General features: G+C 38.9%; 1 protein-coding gene across 1 annotated transcript; it reads right to left on the bottom strand.

The window, feature by feature from the left end:
* Nucleotides 302–23994, bottom strand: LOC109234112 (protein DETOXIFICATION 33). The gene is made up of 9 exons (XM_019399957.1): nt 23397–23994; nt 2809–3004; nt 2381–2726; nt 2213–2299; nt 1934–1990; nt 1574–1812; nt 1310–1428; nt 1110–1196; nt 302–679 (listed from the first exon to the last, which is right to left on the bottom strand). The coding sequence occupies exons 1-9, from the start codon at nt 23679–23681 to the stop codon at nt 623–625; spliced, it is 1473 nt and encodes a 490-aa protein (XP_019255502.1). The 5' UTR covers nt 23682–23994; the 3' UTR covers nt 302–622.

The following is a 24650-nucleotide window of genomic DNA, read 5'->3' on the forward strand; positions in this document are numbered from 1 at the left end:
ATCAATTAGGGAAAGAAGAGAAGGAAAATAATGTAACTGTTGGAAAATCCTTCCGTCATATTAGTATAAGTCCGGCCTTCTCCGGATCCCGCGCACAGCGGTAGTTCAGTGCACCGGGCTGCTCTTTTCATATTTTACCCACTTTGATGAGAATGTCAAGTCATCCTTATCTAGTCCAGCGATGTCACATTTTATGTAGAGGTAAGTAAATCCAATTTTAGCATAAAATTCGTTATCTATAATTTATCTAATACGTACGGCGTACCTAATATATTAGTTAAACAGTATAAGATTGTCGCTCTCAGTAATTTAGGCATTAATTCTTATACTATTAGAACGAAATTGGGTCGAAATTATTTGATAGTACCATAGAAAACTTTCAAGTAGTTCATATTCATGTAGCTCAAAATAGCCTTGCAACTAAAGAGCTTCCGTCGTTACGTTCTGAATTTGGTAGAGATGGATTGTTAAAACGACGGGATACGAGAGGGTCTAGCGAGGTTGTAGTCAACAAGCAATAATACTTTTTATTACTTGTCCAACCAGAACCCATCTCTGATTTCATAATGAAGAAATGATAAAAATTGCTGCTAAAAAAAAAATATATAGCAGCGAGATCATATTAGTCAGTTGCAGCTGCTCCTCCCCATTGCTTTACACGACTTGCAGCTAGACTTGCCTGCAAAATTATAAGACTAATGCGTCAGTTCATGTTAAATATATATCCTATGAACCGAAGCATTGTTGAAGCCAATAGCGTAGGCAGGATTTGCGCTAAGGCCTTATGGGGTTCAAAAAGAAAAATTTTAAAAAACTAAAAGAGACTGTAGCAAGTGGGAATTGAACCAGCGACCTAACAAAGATTTTGAATACCCGAACTATGCTTTTGCGCTATATCAAGAGGTAGAAACTAGATTTTGCCGTGTAATTTTCCGGCGAAGGGGGTTCGAGTGATCATGAAACCCTTTCCGCCCCCCTTAAATCCGCCCCTGGTTGATGCAAAGGCAGAGCTACATGGTCCGAGTGGGATTCAATTGAATCCCCTAGTCCAACAAATAGAAATAAATAATACTACTCCACATAGCATGTAAAAGAGAGACAACACTGACCTCTTTATCCCAGTTTGTCATTGCTGTAATAGCTATTAAGATAATGGTCTGCAAACAAATGCCTCCAATCATCCCACCCCAGATTCCCTGGAAGAATAAAACAACATTGTATATATTAGTTGGATAATACAGTTTTCACTAATATCAACGTACAATTACGTTTGTCTGACTGGGATATTTTAAAAGTTGTAGAAGTTCACCATCGCTCCTAAATCCAATTTGAAGCCTAATAGTACTCCGGCGGGCAAACCAACAATATAGTAACATGCAATGTTAATATATGCCACAAGTGCCTGCCATCCAGCTCCAACAGCAACACCTTTAATTTTAAAAACAAAAACAAGAAATTAAGGGAAATGAGAATCAACTCTTTATCAGAAAGAATATAATAGCCATTATAAGTGACAAAGATCGGTATGTAGTCATGGGAAATTGAAAGTTAGTTAGTTATTTAACATGGTTACCGGATAAGACAGGCTGAAGGCTGTTTAATAGAACGGTCCAGGCAAGCAACATTGCCAGTTTCTTTGTCTCATTGGCAACTGCTTCACTATTAGTGAAAAGGTAGGGAAAATATTCTCTTGTTGCTAGCACGACAATCATGCAAGCTGCTCCTATGACAGTTGATGTTAAGGACACTACAATCACTGAAAATTTTGCAAGTCGTGCATTACCAGCTCCAAGTTCATTTGATACTCTCACACTACAATCAAGATTTAATAATTGAGAGTTAATAATACTTCTCAATACAAACACTATGAGTGCAGTATCTAATGACTAGCTAGTGAGATTTTGTTCTGCTTCGGAATAGAGTATGTATTTACCTGATAGCAGCATTAAATCCTAAAGAAATCATGGCCTGCCATCCATTAATGTTCATGCTGAAAAAAGAATTAGAGACTTGTGTTAGCCATAGATTGAACGCAAACTCTCCTGACATCAAGGCATTGCTTTTCAATTGTTGCACCAGATTAATAATAGCCTGTCAAGCAGTGAATAACTGAAAAGTAAAGACAGCTTGCAGATTCAAAGGATGAATTGCTTGGACATACAATTTTTTATACTCCATTTAAAAAGAAAAAGAGAGGAGGAGGTGATGATACCATATAGACATAGCATCAACTGGCACCAAAGGGTTAGGCAGAAGACCTGTGATTATGATCAGTATCATCAAATACCAGAACTCCAAGCTGCAATTGGTAAAGTCCATAAAACAAATATACGAGACATCCAATTCTTTTATTTATTCACTTGTGGGAGAGTTACCATACCATAACATGACAGCAGAGGCCAAAGAAAGCTTGACAAATCCAAACAAGTCTTGAAATGCCAAGGATGAGAATCCAGTCCAAGCTCCATCAGATTTGGTGACAAAGATATAGACCAGCTGTAGAATTACTATGAGCCACCACGAGATATTCAGAGTGACAGCTGCTCCAATTAAGCCCCATTTAAGTTTCAGTATGAATAACCAGCTAAAAAAGACATGTAGCACAAGAACACCAGCAGATATCCATGCCATCACTAACACTTTCCTCTGAGCTTGTAAGAATTTCTGAATTGGAAAGTTCATTGCATAAGCAAACAATTGTGGTATCATCCACAAAGCAAATTTTCCTGCATGCATGCACTAGGATAAGTTAATTTGTTGGATCTATAACTGCAAGCTTATATGTATAATTTGTTGTATGGAACTGACCAGCAGCATTTGAGATGCGAGTGGTTTGACCAGCCAAAAGGAGAATTGGAGGAGAAAAGACATAAACAGGAACCAAAATACAAGCAGTGGTGAGCAAAATAACCCAAGATCTTTGCATGTATATTCCCAGCATCCTCAGCTGTCCTGCACCAAATGCTTGCCCGCATAATGTCTCCAGTGCACTTCCCATCCCCAGCTGCCAATTTTTTATTAGCACCCACAAACAAAACAAATAAATTGAACTCATATACACTGAAAATCCATAAAGTTTTATGCTATTAGTGTATTGTAACATGTTAGTAGTAGATAATATGTCTTATTTTTCAGGTTACTGTTGTCTCTCTTTATAGATGGTTTGTATATATACAGAGGCAGACGCACATTATGGGTTGAGGGATCACCGGCACCCGGAAACTTCGGCAAAAACTCCATGTATACTCGTAAATGTCTTCAAAAAATAGTTAGATAATAGCAAATATCCTCGTACCAATCTTTATGAGCAGTGATAAATTTATATTGACTGTCATGGTTCCCCGCGACCGTCGAATCCTGGGTCCGCTATATAGTTACATTTTAGGTGATTTATAGTATAAAAAATTCTTTTACATAATCATTGTATAGAAGTTGAAACACACAAAAATATTGGAACTTATTAAAATAGTGTCTTTTCTACAAAGAAAGAAATTTTAAAGAGCTTTACACCAATAGGATGCAAAAACATGTGCAATTTAAATAGTGTCTTTAATCTTTACTGGAACTTGCAGCAAGCAATATACGTGTGATAAATGAGATAGTTTTCCTGTTAATGTCTTGATAAGAATTTAAGGTTTTAAAATACCTGATTGAGATCTATGGGATAAAGATTGTCCATTCTTATGCAAATCATTCGAAATTCATCCATTTTTTTCAAATTGTTGTTTTGCAGGTGCTAACTAGAGAGGAATTGTCAAGAAGACCTCCAAAAAAACTTAAATTGGTCTAGTGACCTCTTATTTTCTTTCTCAATTTCGTTTGGGTTGAAAAATGACTAAATTAGTGGGTTAAGGTGGTTGGGGCCTTTTTAATATTTACAAAATTTGTGGGTCACCTGTAAGGTTTAAAAAACAAGCTTTCTTTCGAATTTTTCCGCCATTTTCTCTTTCATCTCTCTACTCTTTCTTCTCTCTCACTCAAATCCCTCGACCACGATGGTTTCCGGCGGGTAGGGACAAAAATCAAGCTTTGATTTTGGGTGAAATCGTCTCTATAGACTCAACAAGCACTGTATTGTTGCTTAGAACTTGTTAATTTTGGTAAATTCCTATTTTTTTTTTTTTTTCGTTTCATACATTTGTGATTTGGGGGTTTGTAGAGGGATCCGTTCATGTGCATGTTCGAGATTGATTTGGTTGTGTATAACCATATCTTATATGGCGTGGGTGGTTATTTTTACTTCTTGGACTATCTCTGTGCTCTGTATTTAGAATTTCGTCTGACTGTTGACCTAATGTTTATTGATAAACCCGTGGTCGATTGTCTTCTGGTTATAGATGTTGGGTGGAATTGGGCTTATTTTTCTTATCCGACCATAAGTTTTAAATTATTAAATGTGACATTGCATATTTTCATGTAGGTAACATGAGGAAGAAATCAATTGCTAAGAAGAATATTCCTTCGGCAACGAAGGCAATTGCACAACCTTCAAAGCCTCCTGTTAGAATAGTCATGTAAATAGGAGTAAATAAATAACCCTAATCCAATATATATTAGGAGTAGGACATGTTATGTGTGTATATATATAGGGCTCATTGTAACATATGAACATACATCAATAATATATTTTCTCCCGTGCTTTCTCACATGGTATCAGAGCTTTAGTGAGAAACATATCGCTGTGCATCATTCCAGCGACTTCCGGGAAGAAAGAACTCAGTCACCGTGCAATTTTCCGGTGACCTAAGTGACTTATTGCGTCAAAGTCACTAATTAACAGTGTTGTGCAAAATCCAACACCACCACAAGGTTCCCAAGAGAGATCCGACCAAACCCCAGAAAAAATCACCGGAAAATAGCCCTCCACGCGCCGTCACGCGCCTGTCGGAACTCTGCCGCCGGCGGCGCGTCTGTCCCACGCGCCGGCGCGTGAGGCCTCTTCCGGCCATTTTTCGGCTTCGCTTCTTCAGGACAGTTGGATCGCCCTGCAATTCCGAGCCTGTCCATATTTTTATTTTTTAATTCCGACCACTTTGAGTTTTTCCGGCGACTACACTGATTTTTCCGGCAGCTACAGTACTTTTCCGGCAAACACAGTGTTTTCTTCATCTGTCTCAGAGAATTTTCAGTTGATTCTTTTTTGTTATTTAGTGATAATCCAACCATGTCTATGGGAGAAGGTCGATGCTCAGTTATGTAGTATCCTGTGGCGATCTATTGATTCCAAGTTGATGCCCTTGTTCCGTCCATTCCAGACATGTTATTTAGTTTGGGAAAAGGCTCGTAATCTATACACTAATGACATATCTCGTTTCTATGATGTAATATCGCGAATGACAAGCTTGAAGAAACAGGAATTAGATATGTCTACTTACTTGGGACAAGTTCAGGCAGTCATGGAAGAATTTGAGACGTTGATGCCAGTTTCTGCTAGTATTGAAAAACAACAAGAGCAACGACAGAAGATGTTTCTAGTTCTTACACTCGCTGGACTCCCTAATGACCTTGATTCAGTACGTGACCAGATTTTGGCTAGTCCAACCGTCCCCTCAGTTGATGAATTATTCTCTCGATTACTTCGCCTTGCTGCAGCACCTAGTCACCCAGTGAGCTCATCACAGACACTTGACTCATCTGTCCTCGTATCCCAATCAGTGGACAATCGGGCATCTCATACTATGGAAAATAGACGAGGAGGAGGTCGTTTTGGAAGATCTAGACCCAAGTGCTCCTATTGTCATAAACTTGGACACACTCGTGATGTATGCTATTCTTTACATGGCCGCCCAACCAAAAATGCTTATGTTGCTCAGACTGAGACTACAGGTAACCAGGGATTTTCTTTATCTGAAGGGGAGTATAATGAGTTCCTTCAGTATCGAGCAAGTAAGCAGACATCTCCACAAGTAGCTTCTGTTGCTCAGACTAATACTTCTGTTGCTGGTAATTCTTTTGCTTGTGTTTCCCAGTCTAGTCCTCCTGGACAATGGGTTGTGGACTCAGCCGCTTCTGATCATATCTCTGGTAATAAATCACTTTTGTCAAATATTGCGTATTCACAGTCTCTTCCCACTGTTACTTTAGCCAATGGGTCTCAAACCAAAGCAAAAGGAGTTGGACAAGCGAATCCCCTACCCTCTGTCACTCTAGATTCCGTTCTCTATGTCCCTGGCTGTCCTTTTAATCTTGCATCTGTTAGTCGTTTGACTCGTGCCCTCCATTGTGGTATATATTTTATTGATGATTCTTTTATTATGCAGGACCGCAGTACAGGGCAGACGATTGGAACAGGACTTGAATCAGAAGGGCTTTACTACCTTAACTCCCTAAAATCCTCCAAGGCATGTCTAGTTACAGATCCTCCGGACCTAATTCACAGACGTTTAGGACATCCAAGCTTATCCAAGCTTCAGAAGATGGTGCCTGGTTTGTCTAGTTTATCCACATTAGAGTGTGAGTCATGTCAGCTCGGGAAACATACCCGAGCCTCCTATCCTCGTAGTATTGAGAGTCACGCAGAGTCTATTTTTTCTTTAGTTCACTCTGATATATGGGGTCCTAGTAGAGTCAGTTCAACCTTGGGATTTCGTTATTTTGTTAGTTTTATTGATGATCATTCAAGATGTACTTGGATTTTCTTAATGAAAGATCGTTCTGAGTTGTTTTCTATATTCCAGAATTTTTGTGCTGAAATTAAAAATCAATTTGGTGTTTCCATTCGCACTTTTCGCAGTGATAATGCCTTAGAATATTTATCCTCTCAATTTCAGCAGTTTATGACTTCTCAAGGAATTATTCATCAGACCTCTTGTCCTTATACCCCTCAGCAAAATGGGGTTGCAGAGAGAAAGAATAGGCACATCATTGAGACTGCTCGCACACTTCTCATTGAATCTCATGTTCCGCTGCGTTTTTGGGGCGATGCAGTTCTCACAGCTTGTTATTTAGTTAATCGGATGCCTTCCTCTCCCATCCAGAATCAGATACCGTATGCAGTATTGTTTCCCCAATCACCCGTATACTCTGTTCCCCCTCGTGTTTTTGGGAGCACTTGTTTCGTTCATAACCTAGCCCCTGGGAAAGATAAGTTAGCTCCTCGTGCTCTCAAGTGTGTCTTCCTTGGTTATTCTCGTGTTCAGAAGGGATATCGTTGTTACTCACTTGATCTTCGTAGGTACTTTATGTCCTCTGACGTCACATTTTTTGAGTCTAAACCTTTCTTTACCTCTTCTGACCTTTCTGACCCCCTTGATATATCTGAGGTCTTACCTATACCGACCTTTAAGGAGTCTACTATAGCTCCTCCTTCACCTTCCGCCACAGAAGTCTTACCCGAGTCTCCTATAGCTCCTCCTTCACCTTCCGCTATAGAAGTCTTATCCATTCCAACCGTTGAGGAGTCTAGTGTGGCTCCTCCTAGACTCCCTGCCACAGGAACACCACTTTTGACATATCATCGTCGTCCGCGCCCAGCATCGGGTCCAGCTGATTCACGTCCTGCACCTGACCCTGCTAATACTGCGGACTTGTCTCCTCTTAATCAACCGATTGCACTTCGGAAAGGTATACGGGCCACCCTTAATCCTAATCCCCATTATGTCGGTTTGAGTTATCATCGTTTGTCATCACCCTATTATGCTTTTCTATCTTCTTTATCCTCTGTTTCCATCCCTAAGTCTACAGGTGAAGCATTGTCTCATCCAGGATGGCGACAAGCTATGATTGACGAGATGTCTGCTTTACATACGAGTGGTACTTGGGAGCTCGTCCCTCTTCCTTCAGGTAAATCTACTGTTGGTTGTCGTTGGGTGTATGCAGTCAAGGTGGGTCCGGATGGTAAGATTGATCGTCTTAAAGCTCGTCTTGTTGCCAAAGGATATACTCAGATATTTGGGCTCGATTACAGTGATACCTTCTCTCCTGTGGCTAAGATAGCATCAGTCCGCCTTTTTCTATCCATGGTTGCTGTTCGCCATTGGCCCCTCTATCAGCTGGACATTAAGAATGCTTTTTTACACGGTGACCTTGAGGATGAAGTTTATATGGAGCAACCACCTGGGTTTGTTGCTCAGGGGGAGTCTCGTGGCTTTGTATGTCGCTTGCGTCGGTCACTTTATGGTCTAAAGCAGTCTCCTCGAGCATGGTTTGGTAAGTTCAGCACAGTTATTCGAGAATTTGGCATGATTCAGAGTGAAGCTGATCATTCTGTATTCTATCGGCATTCTGCCTCGAGTCTCTGTATTTATCTGGTGGTCTATGTTGACGACATTGTTATTACCGGCAATGACCAGGATGGTATTACTAAATTGAAGCAACATCTCTTGCAACACTTTCAGACTAAGGATCTGGGCAAACTAAAGTATTTTCTGGGTATTGAGGTCGCTCAGTCTAGCTCAGGTGTTGTGATCTCACAACGAAAATATGCCTTAGATATTCTTGAAGAGACAGGAATGACAGGTTGTAGACCGGTTGACACTCCGATGGATCCGAATTCTAAACTTATGCCAGGACAGGGGGAGCCTCTTAGCGATGCTGCAAGATATAGACGGTTGGTTGGTAAATTAAATTACCTTACAGTGACAAGACCTGACATTTCCTTTTCTGTGAGTGTTGTGAGTCAGTTTATGGATTCTCCGTGTGATAGTCATTGGGATGCAGTTGTTCGCATTCTTCGGTATATAAAATCAGCTCCAGGCAAAGGTTTATTGTTTGAGGGTCGAGGCCATGAGCAGATCGTTGGATACTCAGATGCTGATTGGGCAGGATCACCTTCTGATAGACGTTCTACGTCTGGATATTGTGTCTTGGTAGGAGGAAATTTGGTGTCCTGGAAGAGCAAGAAACAGAATGTGGTTGCTCGGTCTAGTGCAGAAGCAGAATATCGAGCGATGGCTATGGCGACATGTGAGCTAATTTGGATCAAACAGTTGCTCAAGGAGTTGAAATTTGGTGAGATTAGTCAGATGGGACTTGTGTGTGATAATCAAGCTGCTCTTCATATTGCGTCAAATCCAGTGTTCCATGAGAGAACTAAACACATTGAGATTGACTGTCACTTTGTTAGAGAAAAGATACTCTCGGGAGATATTGCTACAAAGTTTGTGAAGTCGAATGATCAGCTTGCAGATATTTTCACCAAGTCCCTCACTGGTCCTCGTATTAACTACATATGTAACAAGCTCGGTACATATGATTTATATGCACCAGCTTGAGGGGGAGTGTTAGAATAGTCATGTAAATAGGAGTAAATAAATAACCCTAATCCAATATATATTAGGAGTAGGACATGTTATGTGTGTATATATATAGGGCTCATTGTAACATATGAACATACATCAATAATATATTTTCTCCCGTGCTTTCTCACACCTCCAAATAGGAAATGCAGAAACACAAGAAGCATCGCCAAGTAAAGCAAATGCAGAGCCTTCAAAAACTGCTACCAGGAAACGAAATGTAGATACTTCTAAAGCTTCCCGTAGTAAAGGAGATGCTGAGATTTCTAAGCGTGATAGGAGGAAAAAGAACAAAAAGCCATCAAAGTCTACCATAAAAAAAGAACAAAATCCGGGTCTAGATTAATTAACGAGGTCATACCTGTTAGTAAAAAATCTATTTCAAGGAGCTTAGCATTAGAAGGTGTTGATGATGAGGAGGAGGAAGACTTGGACATAAATTTAGCACAAACTCAAATGGAAGAACAAGTTTTTGAAAAAATAATTGTTGAATAAGAAAAGAACAGTAATAATGAAGCTTTAGGCGGGGAGGATGATGAAAATGGTGATGCTGTTACAGAGGAGGATGAAAATGGTGTTGTTGCTCAGGAGGTTGATGAAGAAGAAGAAGAAGAAGAAGAAGAAGAAGGAGAAGAAGAAGAAAAAGAAGAAGAAGAAGAAGAAGAAGAAGAAGAAGAAGAAGAAGAAGAGGAGAAGTAACAGAAGAAGAAGAAGAAGATGATGAAGATGACGAACACTTGAAGATGGTGAAGATGTGTTAGAAAGTGAAACACATGTAGTAGTTGAAGATGACCAGGATGCTCTGTTAGTTTTTGTGTTTGTATGGGCGATCAACGCATCTAAATACAAATTCGGGACTTTTCTAAGAAATCATAGACGTTTTCTGGCCAAGATTAGTATGAGGTCTAGGATCAATTTATTCCTTGAGTCAAATTGATGGAAAAGTTTGATAGTAGTTGTTTTGGACTGTTTGCAAAACTTTCAGAGCATTGGACACTGTTCAATGGACAAGCTGTCCATTCCCTGCTGATTCACCGAATTTATTGCGCGAAGAAGAGCGAGTTATGATTTTTAGTTGGAGACAAGCTTGTTCACTTTGGATTGATGGAGTTTGCTAGGATGACTGTATTGAACTATGGTGCCAAACCCATTAAAGAAGAAATGAACAAAGTGATGTGTTGGCCCAAGATCAGTTGAAGTTTTGAAGAATGACAAATGAACTCAGTGAAGGACCAGGTCCATCTTAGGAGACACAGTTGTTATGGCCCATGCACATGAGATGCACGTGAAGAAGATAAGTCCTTGGGGATCAAGCAGCAATATCTTCTGAATATCTTCTGACCTGATCGAAAAGATTGCATATGGGATAAGGAGAAGATGTCTCCTTATGAGAAGAGAACACATCCGGATAAAGGTTGGTTTTTGGATTGGTCTAGGACTCAAACTCATTGGAGGATTAGAAATTGAGTCACAATCAACCTCTAATTACTAATCTAATAAATAACTGAGTTGTTCTCTTTTACAGGCATGCACATACGCTGAAGTTAAGCAAAATTGAGAGCAAAAGAGCAAGGCTATTTTGCAAGCAATTTAAGTGAGATTGAGTGTGCACGCCTGCAGCTACTTGAACAAGATAGAAGAACTAGTTCCATTGTGTTTGTTCTTATTCTAGTTCAATTGTAGTAGGTGATTTAAAACGTGTACCTTTCTAGCTTTCATAGAAGCAATTGTATTAGGTACTTTGAGTATTCAAGTTAGAGTTAACTTGAAAGTGTCGCAACAGTTGAGGTTGTGTGCCACACAGGAATTAGAGTTAATCCTTAGGTTTACAAGAGTTTTATAAATGCTGTTTTGGCTCATTGAGTTTAGTGGATGTTTGGGAAAATCCTACCGAGTAGTAGGTCGTGGTTTTTTCACCTTTTGAGCCAGGTGTTTTCCATGTAAAAATCCTTGTGTTATTTCATTTTCTGTATTTTAGTTCCACAAACAGTAGTAGTTAGAACACCTAGAAGAACCAGGTTCTTCTAGATCGAAAATTGGGTACCACACAAATCACCCACCCCTCTTGTGTGGTATTGACGTTTGGAACATCAATTGGTATCAGAGCAGTTTATCCTTGAAGAGGCTAACACCTTAGGAAAAGATCAACATGAGTGCACCACCTGGGAACTGGGAAGGGCAATCCACTGCCAGGCCTCCACTGTTCAATGGACAGTATTACTCATGGTGGAAGAATAGGATGAAGGATCACATCATAGGAGAAGACTATGAACTCTGGGACATAGTCACTGATGGTCCTTTGGCAACTACAATGAAAAATGAGGAAGGAGTGGAAGTGCCAAAGACAAGGGCTCATTGTACTGCTGAAGATTTGAAAAAATGGGAGAAAAATGCTAAGGCCAAGAAATGGCTTGTGTGTGGACTGGGTCCAGAGGAATACAGCAGGATCCAAAGCTGTACTACTGCAAAAGAGATATGGGACACTTTGCAAGTGGCTCATGAAGGAACACCTAAGTGAAGAGATCCAGAGGAACATTGCTATATTCTCAATATGAGAATTTCACTATAAAAGATGGAGAAACCATTCAAGAGATGTACACAAGGTTCACTACACTGACAAATGAACTTAAGTCTCTTGGAAGAGTTATTCTTGAAGAAGACAAGGTTGAGAAGATCTTGACAAGAGTTCTTCCAGTTGCTTGGGAAAGCAAAATCACTGTCATTCAGGAGTCCAAGAATATGGCCACTCTCAGGCTGGATGAACTGATTGGGAATCTTACTGCTTATGAACTGAGAAGGCAAATCAGGAATATGGATACACCAAAGAAGGAGAGAAGTTTGGCTCTCAAAATTACAGAAGGTTCAGACCTAGAAGATGATGAGATGGCTATGATCACTAAAGATTTCAAAAAGTACCTAATGAGTGGAAAGGGTTCATCAAGAGGTACACACTTCAACAAGACAAGAGCTCCTGAGAAACAGACAAATGATGGCTGCTATAAGTGTGGTAAGACTGACCATATGATCAAGAATTGCCCTCAATGGGAGATTGAGTGGAAGAAAGCAAGGGCTGAACGAAGAAACAGGAAGAAGGAACAGGTTCAACCCAAGAGAAACAAAGGTTCAACCAAGGCTATGGTTGCTGCTTGGGGTGAAACCTCTGATGAAGACTCAGAAGATGAAGCTGAAGAAGAGCAAGCTCTTATGGCCATTGGAGAATCAGATGATGAGCAGGAGGTAAGTATTCTGCATCTCAAGGACAAAATTAAATTTCTGTCTAAAGAAAGGTTGGCTGAGCTATTATTAGACTTCATTGATGAGTCTGAAATAGTTAACAATNCAAGAATCAAATTACTTGCTTAAAGAAAGGCTAGCTGAACTCTTAACAGACTTCATTGATGAGTCTGAGATAATTAATAATGAAAAGGAAGTTCTGTCTAGGGAATGTGTGATTTTAAAAGCTAAATGTAAAAGTCTAGAGTCTAGGGCAAATGAGAGTGATAACAAAAATGCTGAGTTGAAGAACCAGGTTCTTAAACTGGACAACAGTGTCCTAGAACTTAGATCTGAAAATCTGAAACTGAAATTAGGAACAGGAAAGAATATAGCTGATCACACATATCTTAATCTAGAAGAAAATTTAGGAAAAATGAAGGATGAATTATATAAGAAAGATGAATTCATCAAAGATCTTAAAAGAAGATCTAGGAAAGGTAAAACATGAACTAGACAGAACTTGTAAGTGGAACAAAGCATCTGATGCTCTCTCTTGGTTGCAAGAGCATCATAGCAGTAACAAAAGAGGACTTGGCTATGGAACTCAAGCTCCTAAATGGGATCCAAAAAGCAAGTACCTCACTCTTCCTGAAAATAAAATCTGCACACACTGTGGCAAGACTGGCCATTACAAATATGAATGCAATGAAAAAGAGAAGGCCAGTCAAAGGAACAAGTCTTTTGTTAAAGAAAAGAATAAATTGCCTGAATGGGCAAGAAGGAATTTAATCCATCCTTTTGCCTATAGAAAGGGACCCAAACTGGTTTGGGTTCCTAAGACTAACCCCTGATTCCATTTTGTAGGTTCAAGTGAAAGGGAGGAGGCAAATATGGTATATGGATAGTGGCTGCTCAAAACACATGACTGGGGACAAGGACCAATTCCTTTCACTTGAGGACTTAAAAAGAGGTAATGTCTCCTTTGGTAATGGAAAGAAAGGTGAGATCATTGGGGTTGGTAAGGTAGGCAAGACTGATTCTCATTCCATAGAGAATGTCTACCTGATAGATGGTTTGAAATATAGCCTAATAAGTGTGTCACAACTGTGTGACAGAGGTAACCTTGTAGCTTTTACCTCCACCAAGTGCTTTGTGATTAATCTCATCACTGAAAAAATTATTTTGCAGGGAAAAAGAGTTAACAATATTTACATTGTAGATTTGTCAACTCTTTTAGAAAATGAACTCACATGCTTAAGCGTGTTGGTTAATGATCCCCTCCTATGGCACAAAAGACTTGGTCATGTTAGTCTGAATTAGCTAAACAAATTAGTCTCCAAGGACTTGGTTGTAGGTTTACCTAACATCAAGTTCAAGGAAGACAAAGTCTGTGAGGCATGTGCAAGGGGGAAGCAGGTAAGGACATCCTTTAAAACCAAGAAAATGGTGAGTACGTCCAAGACGTTGGAACTGGTTCATATGGATCTATGTGGTCGAATGAGAACCATGAGCAGAGGTGGAAAGAAATATGTAGTGGTGCTAGTTGATGATTATTCCAGATTCACCTGGGTTTTATTTCTAACCTCTAAAGATGAAGCATTTGACATGTTCTCTACATTTGTTAGGAAAACTCAGAAACAATTAGGAAATCAACATGCATCCATTAGGTCTGATCATGGAACTGAGTTTGAAAACTCTAAGTTTGCTGAATTTTGTGATGAAAATGGCATAGATCATAATTTCTCTGCCCCTAGGACTCCACAACAAAATGGTGTAGTTGAAAGGAAAAATAGAACTCTTTGAGGATATGGCCAGAACAATGTTATTATCTAGCAAATTACCTCACATTTTCTGGGCAGAGGCTGTAAACACTGCATGCTACATCATAAATAGATGCATGACCAGACCACTAGTAGAGAAGACTCCCTATGAGTTACTTAAAGGGAGAAAACCAAACATATCACATCTTAGGGCTTTTGGTTGCAAGTGCTATGCGCACAATAATGGAAAAGACTCTCTAGGAAAGTTTGATCCCAGAAGTGATGAGGGAGTATTCTTGGGATATTCTTCACATAGTAAAGCTTATAAAGTTTTTAATAAAAGAACACTGTGTGTAGAAGAGAGTGTGCATGTAGTATTTGATGAAACTAATATTCTTTCTGAGAGATAGGAACAAGAAGATGAAGCCATTGGACTAGTCAAAGATCTGGCTGAATCATCAGCTCAGGTCAAAGTGGTACCTGCAGAAGGAACAGGTGATGGAACAGGTTCATCCTTACAGGGCAACCTAACAGGGGGAAGAAATCAAAAGGGAACTGAAATAAACCCCTTAAAAGAACTTGCTCATGAACCTGTTCCTCATCAAATTGATGAAACATCCAGCAAAAGCCAGTTGGTTGTAAAGCCTCACAAGTATCAAAGTTCTCATCCCATTGAGAACATTCTCACTGATCCAACTTCTGGAGTCAAAACCAGATCACAATTAAAGAATCCGTGTGCTTTTGATGCCTTCTTATCTATTATTGAACCTAAAAATATTTCTGAGGCTTTGCAGGATGCAGATTGGGTAAATGCAATGCAGGATGAGCTAAACCAGTTTGAAAGAAGTCAAGTTTGGCACCTAGTTCCTAGACCTAAGGATAGACCAGTCATTGGTACCAAACGGGTTTTTAGGAACAAACTTGATGAAGATGGAACTATCACAAGGAACAATGCAAGATTGGTAGTCCAAGGCTATAGCCAAGAGGAAGGGATAGACTATGATGAGACCTTTGCCCCAGTTGCAAGACTAGAGGCAATCAGACTCCTCATTGCCTTTGCAGCACATATGGAATTCACTCTCCATCAGATGGATGTCAAAAGTGCTTTCTTAAATGGCTACCTCAAGGAGGAAGTGTTTGTGAAACAACCTCCAGGATTTGAAAGCAAGGAATGTCCTGAGCATGTGTATAAGCCGGACAAAGCTCTATATGGGCTCAAACAGGCCCCAAGAGCAACGACTATCAAAATTCCTACTGGAGCATGGGTACAAAAGAGGTAAAATTGACAGCACTTTGTTCCTAAGGGAAAAAGGTAATGACCTCCTTGTTGTACAAATATATGTTGATGACATAATATTTGGGGCCACTACTGATAGGTTGAGTAAGGACTTTGCAAAATTAATGGGAAGTGAGTTTGAAATGAGTATGATGGGTGAACTAAATTTCTTCATAGGCTTGCAAATCAAACAAAGTCCAAATGGGACCATGATCCATCAGCAGAAGTATACAAAAGAACTAATCAAAAAGTTTAAAATGGAGGGCTCCAAAGAAATAGATACATCTATTGCAACTGCCACTAAATTAGATGTTGATGAACCTGGTTCATCAGTTGATCAAAAGTTGTATAGGGGTATGATCGGTTCACTTTTGTATCTTACTGCTAGCAGACCTGACATTGTTTTCAGTGTAGGACTTTGTGCTCGTTTCCAGGCAAATCCAAAGGAGTCATATTTGACTGCTGTCAAGAGGATACTGAGATATCTGAAAGGCACCACAGATTTGTGTCTTTGGTATCCCAAAGGTAGTAATTTTGATCTGGTAGGATATGCTGATGCTGATTATGCAGGTTTCTTAGTGGACATGAAAAGTACTTCAGGTATGGCACATTTCCTAGGGTCATCTCTAGTGTCATGGGCTACCAAAAAGCAAAATTCAGTAGCCCTGTCTACTGCTGAGGCTGAATATGTTGCTGCTGCCTCTTGTTGTGCTCAATTACTATGGATCAAACAACAGCTGGTAGACTTTGGAATTGAAGTGGGGTGTATTCCAATATTTTGTGATAACACTAGTGCTATAAGTATGACAAAGAACCCTGTTCATCATAAAAGGACCAAGCACATAGATGTTATACACCACTTCTTAAGAGATAACTATGAGAAAGGGTTAATCTCCATAGAATTTTGTGCTACTGATAAACAAATAGCTGGCATCTTCACTAAAACACTGAGTAGAGAAAACTTTGAAAGGAATAGGTTGGAATTAGGGATGATTAAGATCACCTAAAAGGTCCAGTTCAGAGTGCACAATGAAAAAAAATTGAAAAAAAAAATTGGTTAGGAGTTCTTAATTCAATGTAAATATCTAGACTAATTCTTACTCAGTCTCATACTTTAATTAGTATACTCCTGTGACATGTGTTTATATGAATCTTTAATCTCTTACAAAGTTTTTCTATTCTGACATTTGAGGCATGATCAAGAGAAGTTTTACTTGAAGAACTTGGTTCATCAGTATATGCTCATGAGAAAGTTCAGGTATGTTTCTATACTTTGCACAATTAGAAAGACAAAATTACCAATCATGAGCAGAAGTCCTAATTACACCAAACTTTCAGAAATTCTATCCGTTGAGCATTGAACCAGTTTCATTATCCTAGGAGTCTAACTAAAACGGGATTGTTTCCTAAAAACTAGCGTCACTCATTAATCTCTAAAGAGACCGGAACTCTAATTTGATTAGACTTCTAATTGACTACTGAAAAGGCTGCAGTTACAGGCTTAATCATGATCCCTCTTTAAATACACTCCACACCTTCTCTCATCACTCACAACCGTCATTCACTTCTCAAATACTTCTGAATAAACCCCTTTCTTCTCCAAAAAATTCCCAAAAGATTTCCAGAAATTCTCCGCCATGACTAATCCTCAAGACAATCCTGGAACTTCCCCACCTGTTTCCCCTAATACTTCATCATCAACACCTCCAGTTGAAACCCCAAAACCCAGATTTCGCCGGCAAAAGATGTTAGCCAGAAAAACTGTAGCATCCGGCTCTCTCAGAAAAATCTTGAACGAGAAATTAAAGGCCAGTCAAAGGAAAAAGGTTTCAGCGGAAGAATCTGACTCAAGCTCTGAGTCTGAAAAGTTCATCTCTGCTAGTGAAGGAGAAGAACCTGGGTCTTTTGATAATGACAAGAGTCAAGAAACCCCAGGTGAGGTAAACACCTGTTATGTATTTTCTGATGTAGTAGAGAAGGAAGATAGTAGGTTTGTGTTGGTGGGTTCTGTGAAAAATGCTGAAGGGGCTGAGTCTAGTAGGAGGAGAAAGAAAAAGAAAGGAGAGGTTCTTGCTATTTGTGGTGGAGAAGAAGAAGGTGGCTTAAAGTCAGGGGGAAGCGGATCAGGAGAGGCTGCTGAGGGACTTGTTCAAATGAGTAAGCAACAAGAAGAACAAGGTTCTTCTGTGGACGAGACTTTAGTAGATATGCTAAAGAAAGTAGGGGCCAGTTATGACCCAAAGAAGCGCAAGGCGTCTTCACAAAGGACCCCAGTTGCTTTTGAACCCTCAAAGAAAAGCAAAGTAACATCTCCCAAGACTGCTGCTACTTCTGTACCTAGAGGAAGAGATACAAGGAGCAAAGTAAGGCAAAGTGAAGCAGAACTGCAGGAAGCATTAGAGAAGAGTAAGAAAAAGAAGAAGGAAAAGGGAAAAGAAAAGGTAGTGGAAAGTTCTGAGGCTGCTGAAAGACATGGAGGAGCCAGGCATGCTTAGGTTGTTGGATGTTTTAGCTGCACAGGGTTGGAAGGACATGGTCCTTCAGATGGATGGAAGACTAGCTAGAAGAGAGCTGATTGAATTCATGGCAAATGGCTCTGTGAAAAATGGGCTAGTGACCAGTGTGGTGAAAGGTGTGAAGGTGAAGTTTGATGCACCTGAATTGGGCAGGATTCTAGACATTCCAAGTGGGGGCTATGATGATTACACCAGACAAAGGTGGCCTTGTCTAGATGATCTGCCCACAACACTCCAAATCACCAGGAACTTCTGTGATACAAAGGATGCTGAAGAGGTGCCTGAAGCAAGATTTGTTCAAAAGAGTGAAATGAAGCCAGAACATAAAGTGATCTTTGAGTTTGTGAACAAGTGCCTGCTGCCTAGACAGGAGAGGAGGCACGCTGCAAATTACATGGACCTGGTTCTCATGGAGTATCTTGTGAGGGGTAAGCAGATTAATTGGCCAGCTTTCATAGTCAAACTGCTAGACAGAGTCATCAATGGTTCAAAGGCTCATGCTACTCCTTATGGATTCATTCTGACAACTGTACTAGACAGGCTGAACGTTCCTTTGAAGAAATGGGAAATGGCCTCCAGTAAGGAGCACTTTGGAATCATGACTCTCCAGGCCTGTGACTATCTGCTAAGTGTAGCCCCTGTTGAACCTGGTTCATTAGTAAAGACTCCAGTGAATAGCAAGGTTAGGGCTTTGGTTCAAGAATGTGATACCAAAGATACTGAGATTGCTAGGCTTCAGGCTCGTGTGGCTGAGTTGGAAGAAGAAAGGAATGGGCTGAAAGCAGAACTAGCAAAAGAAAAGGAAAAGAGTGAAGGGATGCTACAAACAATGCTCAACCTACTCCAATCCCAACCCTCTAGTTCTTCAAAGCCTTAGCCCTCTTTGTCCTAGTTCTGAACCAGTTCAGTTACCCCCCAGTGACCCAGATTAGGGATTTTTCTTGTTTTTGCTCATGGTTGGTTGTTTTTGTTCTTTCTTTTTGTGGACTATCTTGTAGAAGCACTGCCTTATCAATGACAATTTGCATTTCTCTTGTTTTATGATGATTCTGCTCTTAATAGTTATATTTGTCACGTTGATTTTCGATTAACTAAAGCATGCCTTCACTTGCAGTTGCCCCAGTGACCATGAGTAATGATTAATATTCTCGGATTCACATGTTTATGCAACTTTTCGATGATGCCAAAGGGGGGAAGATATTGTGTATTGTGCTTAAAAACTATTTTTCTGAACAGTGATGTTTATGACCTAATTAAATCTGGCCCTTAATGATAATAAGTTTTAAAGTTTTCAAGTGATGATATTTTAGCTGAGTTCCACAGGTTCTCTGATCAGTAAAAGCACAGAGTTTGTCATCATCAAAAAGGGGGAATTTGTTGGCCCAAGATCAGTTGAAGTTTTGAAGAATGACAAATAAACTCAGTGAAGGACTAGGTCCATCTTAGGAGACACAGTTGTTATGGCCCATGCACATGAGATGCACGTGAAGAAGATAAGTCCTTGGGGATCAAGCGGCAATATCTTCTGAATATCTTCTGACCTGATCGAAAAGATTGCATATGGGATAAGGAGAAGATGTCTCCTTATGAGAAGAGAACACATCCGGATAAGGGTTGGTTTTTGGATTGATCTAGGACTCAAACTCAATGGAGGATTAGAAATTGAGTCACAATCCAACTCTAATTACTAATCTAATAAATAACTGAGTTGTTCTCTTTTACAGGCATGCACATACGCTGAAGTTAAGCAAAATTGAGAGAAAAAGAGCAAGGCTATTTTGTAAGCAATTTATGTGAGATTGAGTGTGCACGCCTGCAGCTACTTGAACAAGATAGAAGAACCAGTTCCATTGTGTTTATTCTTATTCTAGTTCAATTGTAGTAGGTGATTTAAAACTTTTACCTTTCCAGCTTTAATAGAAGCAATTGTATTAGGTACTTTGAGTATTCAAGTTAGAGTTAACTTGAAAGTGTTGCAACAGTTGAGGCTGTGTGCCACACGGGGATTAGAGTTAATCCTTAGGTTTACAAGAGTTTTGTAAATGCTGTTTTGGCTCATTGAGCATAGTGGATGTTTGGGAAAATCCTACTGAGTAGTAGGTCGTGGTTTTTTCACCTTTTGAGCCAGGTGTTTTTCACGTAAAAATCCTTGTGTTCTTTTATTTTCTGTATTTTAGTTCCGCAAACAGTAGTAGTTAGAACACCTAGAAGAACCAGGTTCTTCTAGATCGAAAATTGGGTACCACACAAATCACCCCCCTCCCTCTTGTGTGGTATTGACGTTTGGAACATCATGATGGATGATGGCGAAGCATTCTGCGACAAAGTTTGCCAGTCTAGCAGGAAGGAGGTAGAAGCAGAGATACGTTTAAAACAGTTGAAGTCCAAGAGGTTTGACACAGAAGAGAGGTTTAAGATTGCATTGGTGTGATTTGTCCATTCACTCTTGCTTGCAAGGGATAACATAGTGCGCGTCGATAAGAAGTGGATTTGTATGGCTGGCAATTTGGAAGTTTTCATGAAATATCCATGGGTCAAGAAGTGTTTTGAGCGTATAATTGAGTACCTGAAGAAGGATATGTTGCCAATTTACAAATCGTATGTGCGCAAGAGTAAGAAAAACAAAATCTCTGCTAAAAAGTCCAAATCGGTTAGTTATGCCATGTACGGCTTCCCATGGGCATTCATGGTAAGTATTAAAAAAACCTTCTCAAAACTTCTATGCAGTTGAGTACTATTATTTTATTCCTTGTAGACGAAAATTAATATTTTTTGGTCATGAAAAAATGTAGGCATGGGCGTAAGCAATTGCTATTTGGTCGTGTGCCAAAAAATTAAAGGTCTTACCGATGCCGCTCCCAAGGATGTTGAGATGGCACATCAAGAAAGTGACATCTAACTCTGATTTTCACAGAAGCAACCTCCAAATGTTTCATTAGATCCAATTTGTTGTCGAAACATTTCCCAAGGAAAAGACCTGTACCATCAGGGTGGCTGTGTTGTGTAACTAACTAGTCCACCAAGCCTTCATCTCCAGCTGCCCGATTGACAATATCTGGGAGCTCTTCCGCTCCATCTGCATCTTCCAGACCATACGAGTTCATTTCATTGTCACCAAAATAATGCAAGTCATGACTAAATCCACTGAAGCCATCTTTCACCATTTTTTTCTCATCTACTTCTAAAATTTGTGGCTATGTTGGTGTTGGTTGTGGTGTAGCTGTGGCGTTTGAACCATAATTAGACCTTTCAACAGAAACCTCAGCCCCTTCTTCAAACTTATTGTCAACACAAGTATCTTCAAACAAAGCCTCATACCATCAATTGTAGCATCAAGGAGGTACGATTGCAAATCATTGTCATTCTTAATGAAGGAAGGGGGAATATTGTCCCTCTTCGGCGCAGAGCTAAGCATATATGTAATATTCGAATCTCGGCGCACATGTTAGTTTTTCATGTTTAATAACGACATCAACAAATTTGTCAAATATATAATTGCTGGGTATACAAATAGGTATTGTAACCTTTGTATAGGAATTGCAATTCTAACTATTTGGCCCCATTCACCAGAATATAGACCACATACTAATATATAGTCTTCCATCCGTCTATTGTGAACCAGCGGTCTATTCTAGCAGTGGTCTATTGTACACTAGTGGTCGAGCACTGTGCATATAAAATTTGCAGAAACTCATATTAACAATGACGAAGAAGATGAGATGAAATTACTTACCAGATGAAAGAGTTACACAATATACCACCTAGAATGAATTATCAATCCAATGTACCACCAATTTCATCCCAAGTTCAGCAGATTAGAAAAATTCCCAAATTTTCGATTTCTTTTTCGTAAATGATAAATCAAAAGAATGAAGCTTTGAGAGGAATGCGGAAGAAGAGAGACGACCTCTGTGTATTGAATGCAAGAAAAACAAGCTACAATGGACGAATCAACCGTGGGAAGTTAGGATTGGAATGGTAGAAACGGCGGGAAGGGATAGGATTTTTTTTAAATCTAGAAATATTAGAATTATATAGGTTGCGGCCAAAGTGTAATAAGTACTGAACTTCCTCCTTCACTTTATAATTCCACTTAAGCACTAATTCAACATGAAGGTCAATCCTACAATAATTAAAACTTGAAGGTCACTTGGCCAATTCAAGTTTGAAAGTGGGTCACTTCGCCAACTACCCGGGTAATTAATTCAAGTTGCAACTCTGTTTGTCAGCTTAAATTAATCACTGTATGACCTTTTTCAACATCTTTAGCATTAAATTCTAATTCTTTTTACGGTTAAATAGATGGATAGAATATCTAGGAGTATTTAAGTTATAAGGCTCAAATTAAATATGAGCATTTTGACAAGAAAATGCAAAATAAACGTTAAAATCTTAAAAACTTTAAGATCACAACTGTCCAGGATATAATAATTGAGAAATTGAAACACTTCAATGTCGAGTAAACCGAATATACATGACACACAATGAAGCTAAAAGCCTAGAACCAAGGAGGCAGGGAAATTGACTTTGCTGTTAAGAATTAGACTCGGATATACGGTAAAAACATACCTACACCTCTTTCTAGAATAAATAATAGTATCAAATTATCTTGATAAGTAATTTGATGAGGTGAGAATATATATTAATTAGTCATTATTAAGTGAAACTAACAATTCATATTTTGATTAATTTAATTTTATCAGAACGGAACTAACAAAAAAGTAGAGCAGTTAAATTCATATTTTGGCACACAACTACTATTCTTATTAGCTTCAGGCCAAAATAAAAGAGTAGTAGAAAGTGATCGTATCTTGCACATTTAAAATGAATTAAATAAGTAAAGTTTATCACTCTAACTATTTAAACTTTTAAGAAAGATGATTCACATAATTTAATATTATATTAAAGCAGTCAGACATTAAAGCTTGGGGTGTAACTATTATGCAGCAATAGTATACTTTTATGTATTCCAGATGAGTTAATTGATCAATCAACCATATTGCCAGCTGAGACTAATTAAGATCGAATACATATGAATCATCTCTAACTAATCAGTTTTATTGAGCCATATCTCATTCCATGTATTTGAGATTAGGAAAAAATCAATATTCACTAGTCACTACATACAAAGTTGGAAATGCAGGAGGAATTTAAGTTGAATAGATTGACATTGTAAGTGAAAGTTCTTTTTACATTATTATTGTAGTTTTACCTACTTTAACACATTGCTTATCAAAATTTGAAGATTGTCAAACCATGCTTTTAAAAAAAAAAAAAAAAAAAAAAAAAAAAAAAAAAAAAACACTATCTGAAATAATAGTTTTAAGTAATACTTATGAAAATATAAAAACTTCTTTCCGGAAGAAAAATATGAAAGAGATAGCTTAATTACCATGACACCAAAAGCAAGGCCGGCAATAACAGAGTTTTCAATAGAGACAGCAGCCAGTTCAAGCTCCCCAATTTGACCAGCAAAAGTCTGAGTGAGTGCACCAAGTGAATACTGACATACGGTAGTGAAAATGGCAGGACCAGCCAGCTCCCATAGCCTCTTTGACTCCCAACCAAATTCCTTAACAAATCCAACGTCGTCGTTATTGCCACGTCTACTCACCACCTGCTTTTCTTCTCCGTCCAGCTTATGATTATCAAGAAGGGGCTCTGTGTTGCTACTCATGACTATAAACAATCACTGATATGCCTGCACGCTGAGGCGGTTCAAGAATCAAAGTTCATTGAAAAATGTGTGTTCAAAACTTGTTTTTCACAAGTATAACTATGGTATGCGTTGAAAATCTGTCTTCTGTTTTAGAATGCACCCCTAACTCCATAGAATATTTGCCTCGGCCCGATGCTAAGTGCTAAGCCAGGAGAAGAAGATCAGTGGATTAGGCAAAGTATTGAAGGAAGAATTAGGTTGTTTTTTTTTTCTGTGGACAGAATTGCCGCGATTGGTCCAATTCGTACTTTTGTTAGGTGCAAACTTGCGTGACAGGTATGCTTTTGTCTGCGCCTTTAGAGGCTGCGATTATAGGGACGAGGGGTCTTTTTTGTTAGGCCCGAGGTTTTACCTATTGATTTTTAGGATAACAGACCAATATTAGCTTTAATAAAAGAATATTTACTTTTGGTAAATTTATTTTGATACAGGTTTATTTGATGAAGAAGGATTTGGTGAATATCCAAACAGATTTAAAAAGAAAGATATTGTGAGATGAAATTTCGGGAGAAGATATGAAAAAGAAAATATAGAAGATCTATAGAAGATTGGTACAAGGAATACAAAAGAGGAAGAGTATGCAATGGAAAAGAATATTGACCTAGTAAAGGAATATTGGTTAGTTCAAGAAAGAAGGAATTGGTGTCAATACAATCAAATATGGAAATAAAGATTATTTCCAAAGAATTGATCGGCAAGCTTAATGGAACGAATAACATTTGAAGTTCAAATGTGAAATGTTTTACTAAAGTTCTGGAAGAATTTACAAGGAACATTATGGAAGAATTCCCCCTACTGTTTTGGACAAGATTTACTACGTATGGAAGAAAGGAATATTCTTACTACAATATTATAGTAAGAAATTATATTCCAAGAATAAAGAAGAAAATCACAGAGAATGGAATGAGGTTAAATATGGGACATGAT

This window comes from Nicotiana attenuata, chromosome 11 (assembly GCF_001879085.1).
Source record: "Nicotiana attenuata strain UT chromosome 11, NIATTr2, whole genome shotgun sequence".
Taxonomy (NCBI): domain Eukaryota; kingdom Viridiplantae; phylum Streptophyta; class Magnoliopsida; order Solanales; family Solanaceae; genus Nicotiana; species Nicotiana attenuata.

Excerpts from the sequence above, each read along its gene's own strand:
- LOC109234112 (XM_019399957.1), bottom strand. The coding sequence starts at position 23,681 with ATGAGTAGCAACACAGAGCCCCTTCTTGATAATCATAAGCTGGACGGA. Across the intron at positions 2,300-2,380 it reads GCCTCTGCTGTCATGTTATG|CTTGGAGTTCTGGTATTTGA; the intron begins GTATGGTAACTC and ends TACCAATTGCAG. Across the intron at positions 1,813-1,933 it reads GGATTTAATGCTGCTATCAG|TGTGAGAGTATCAAATGAAC; the intron begins GTAAATACATAC and ends TCTTGATTGTAG.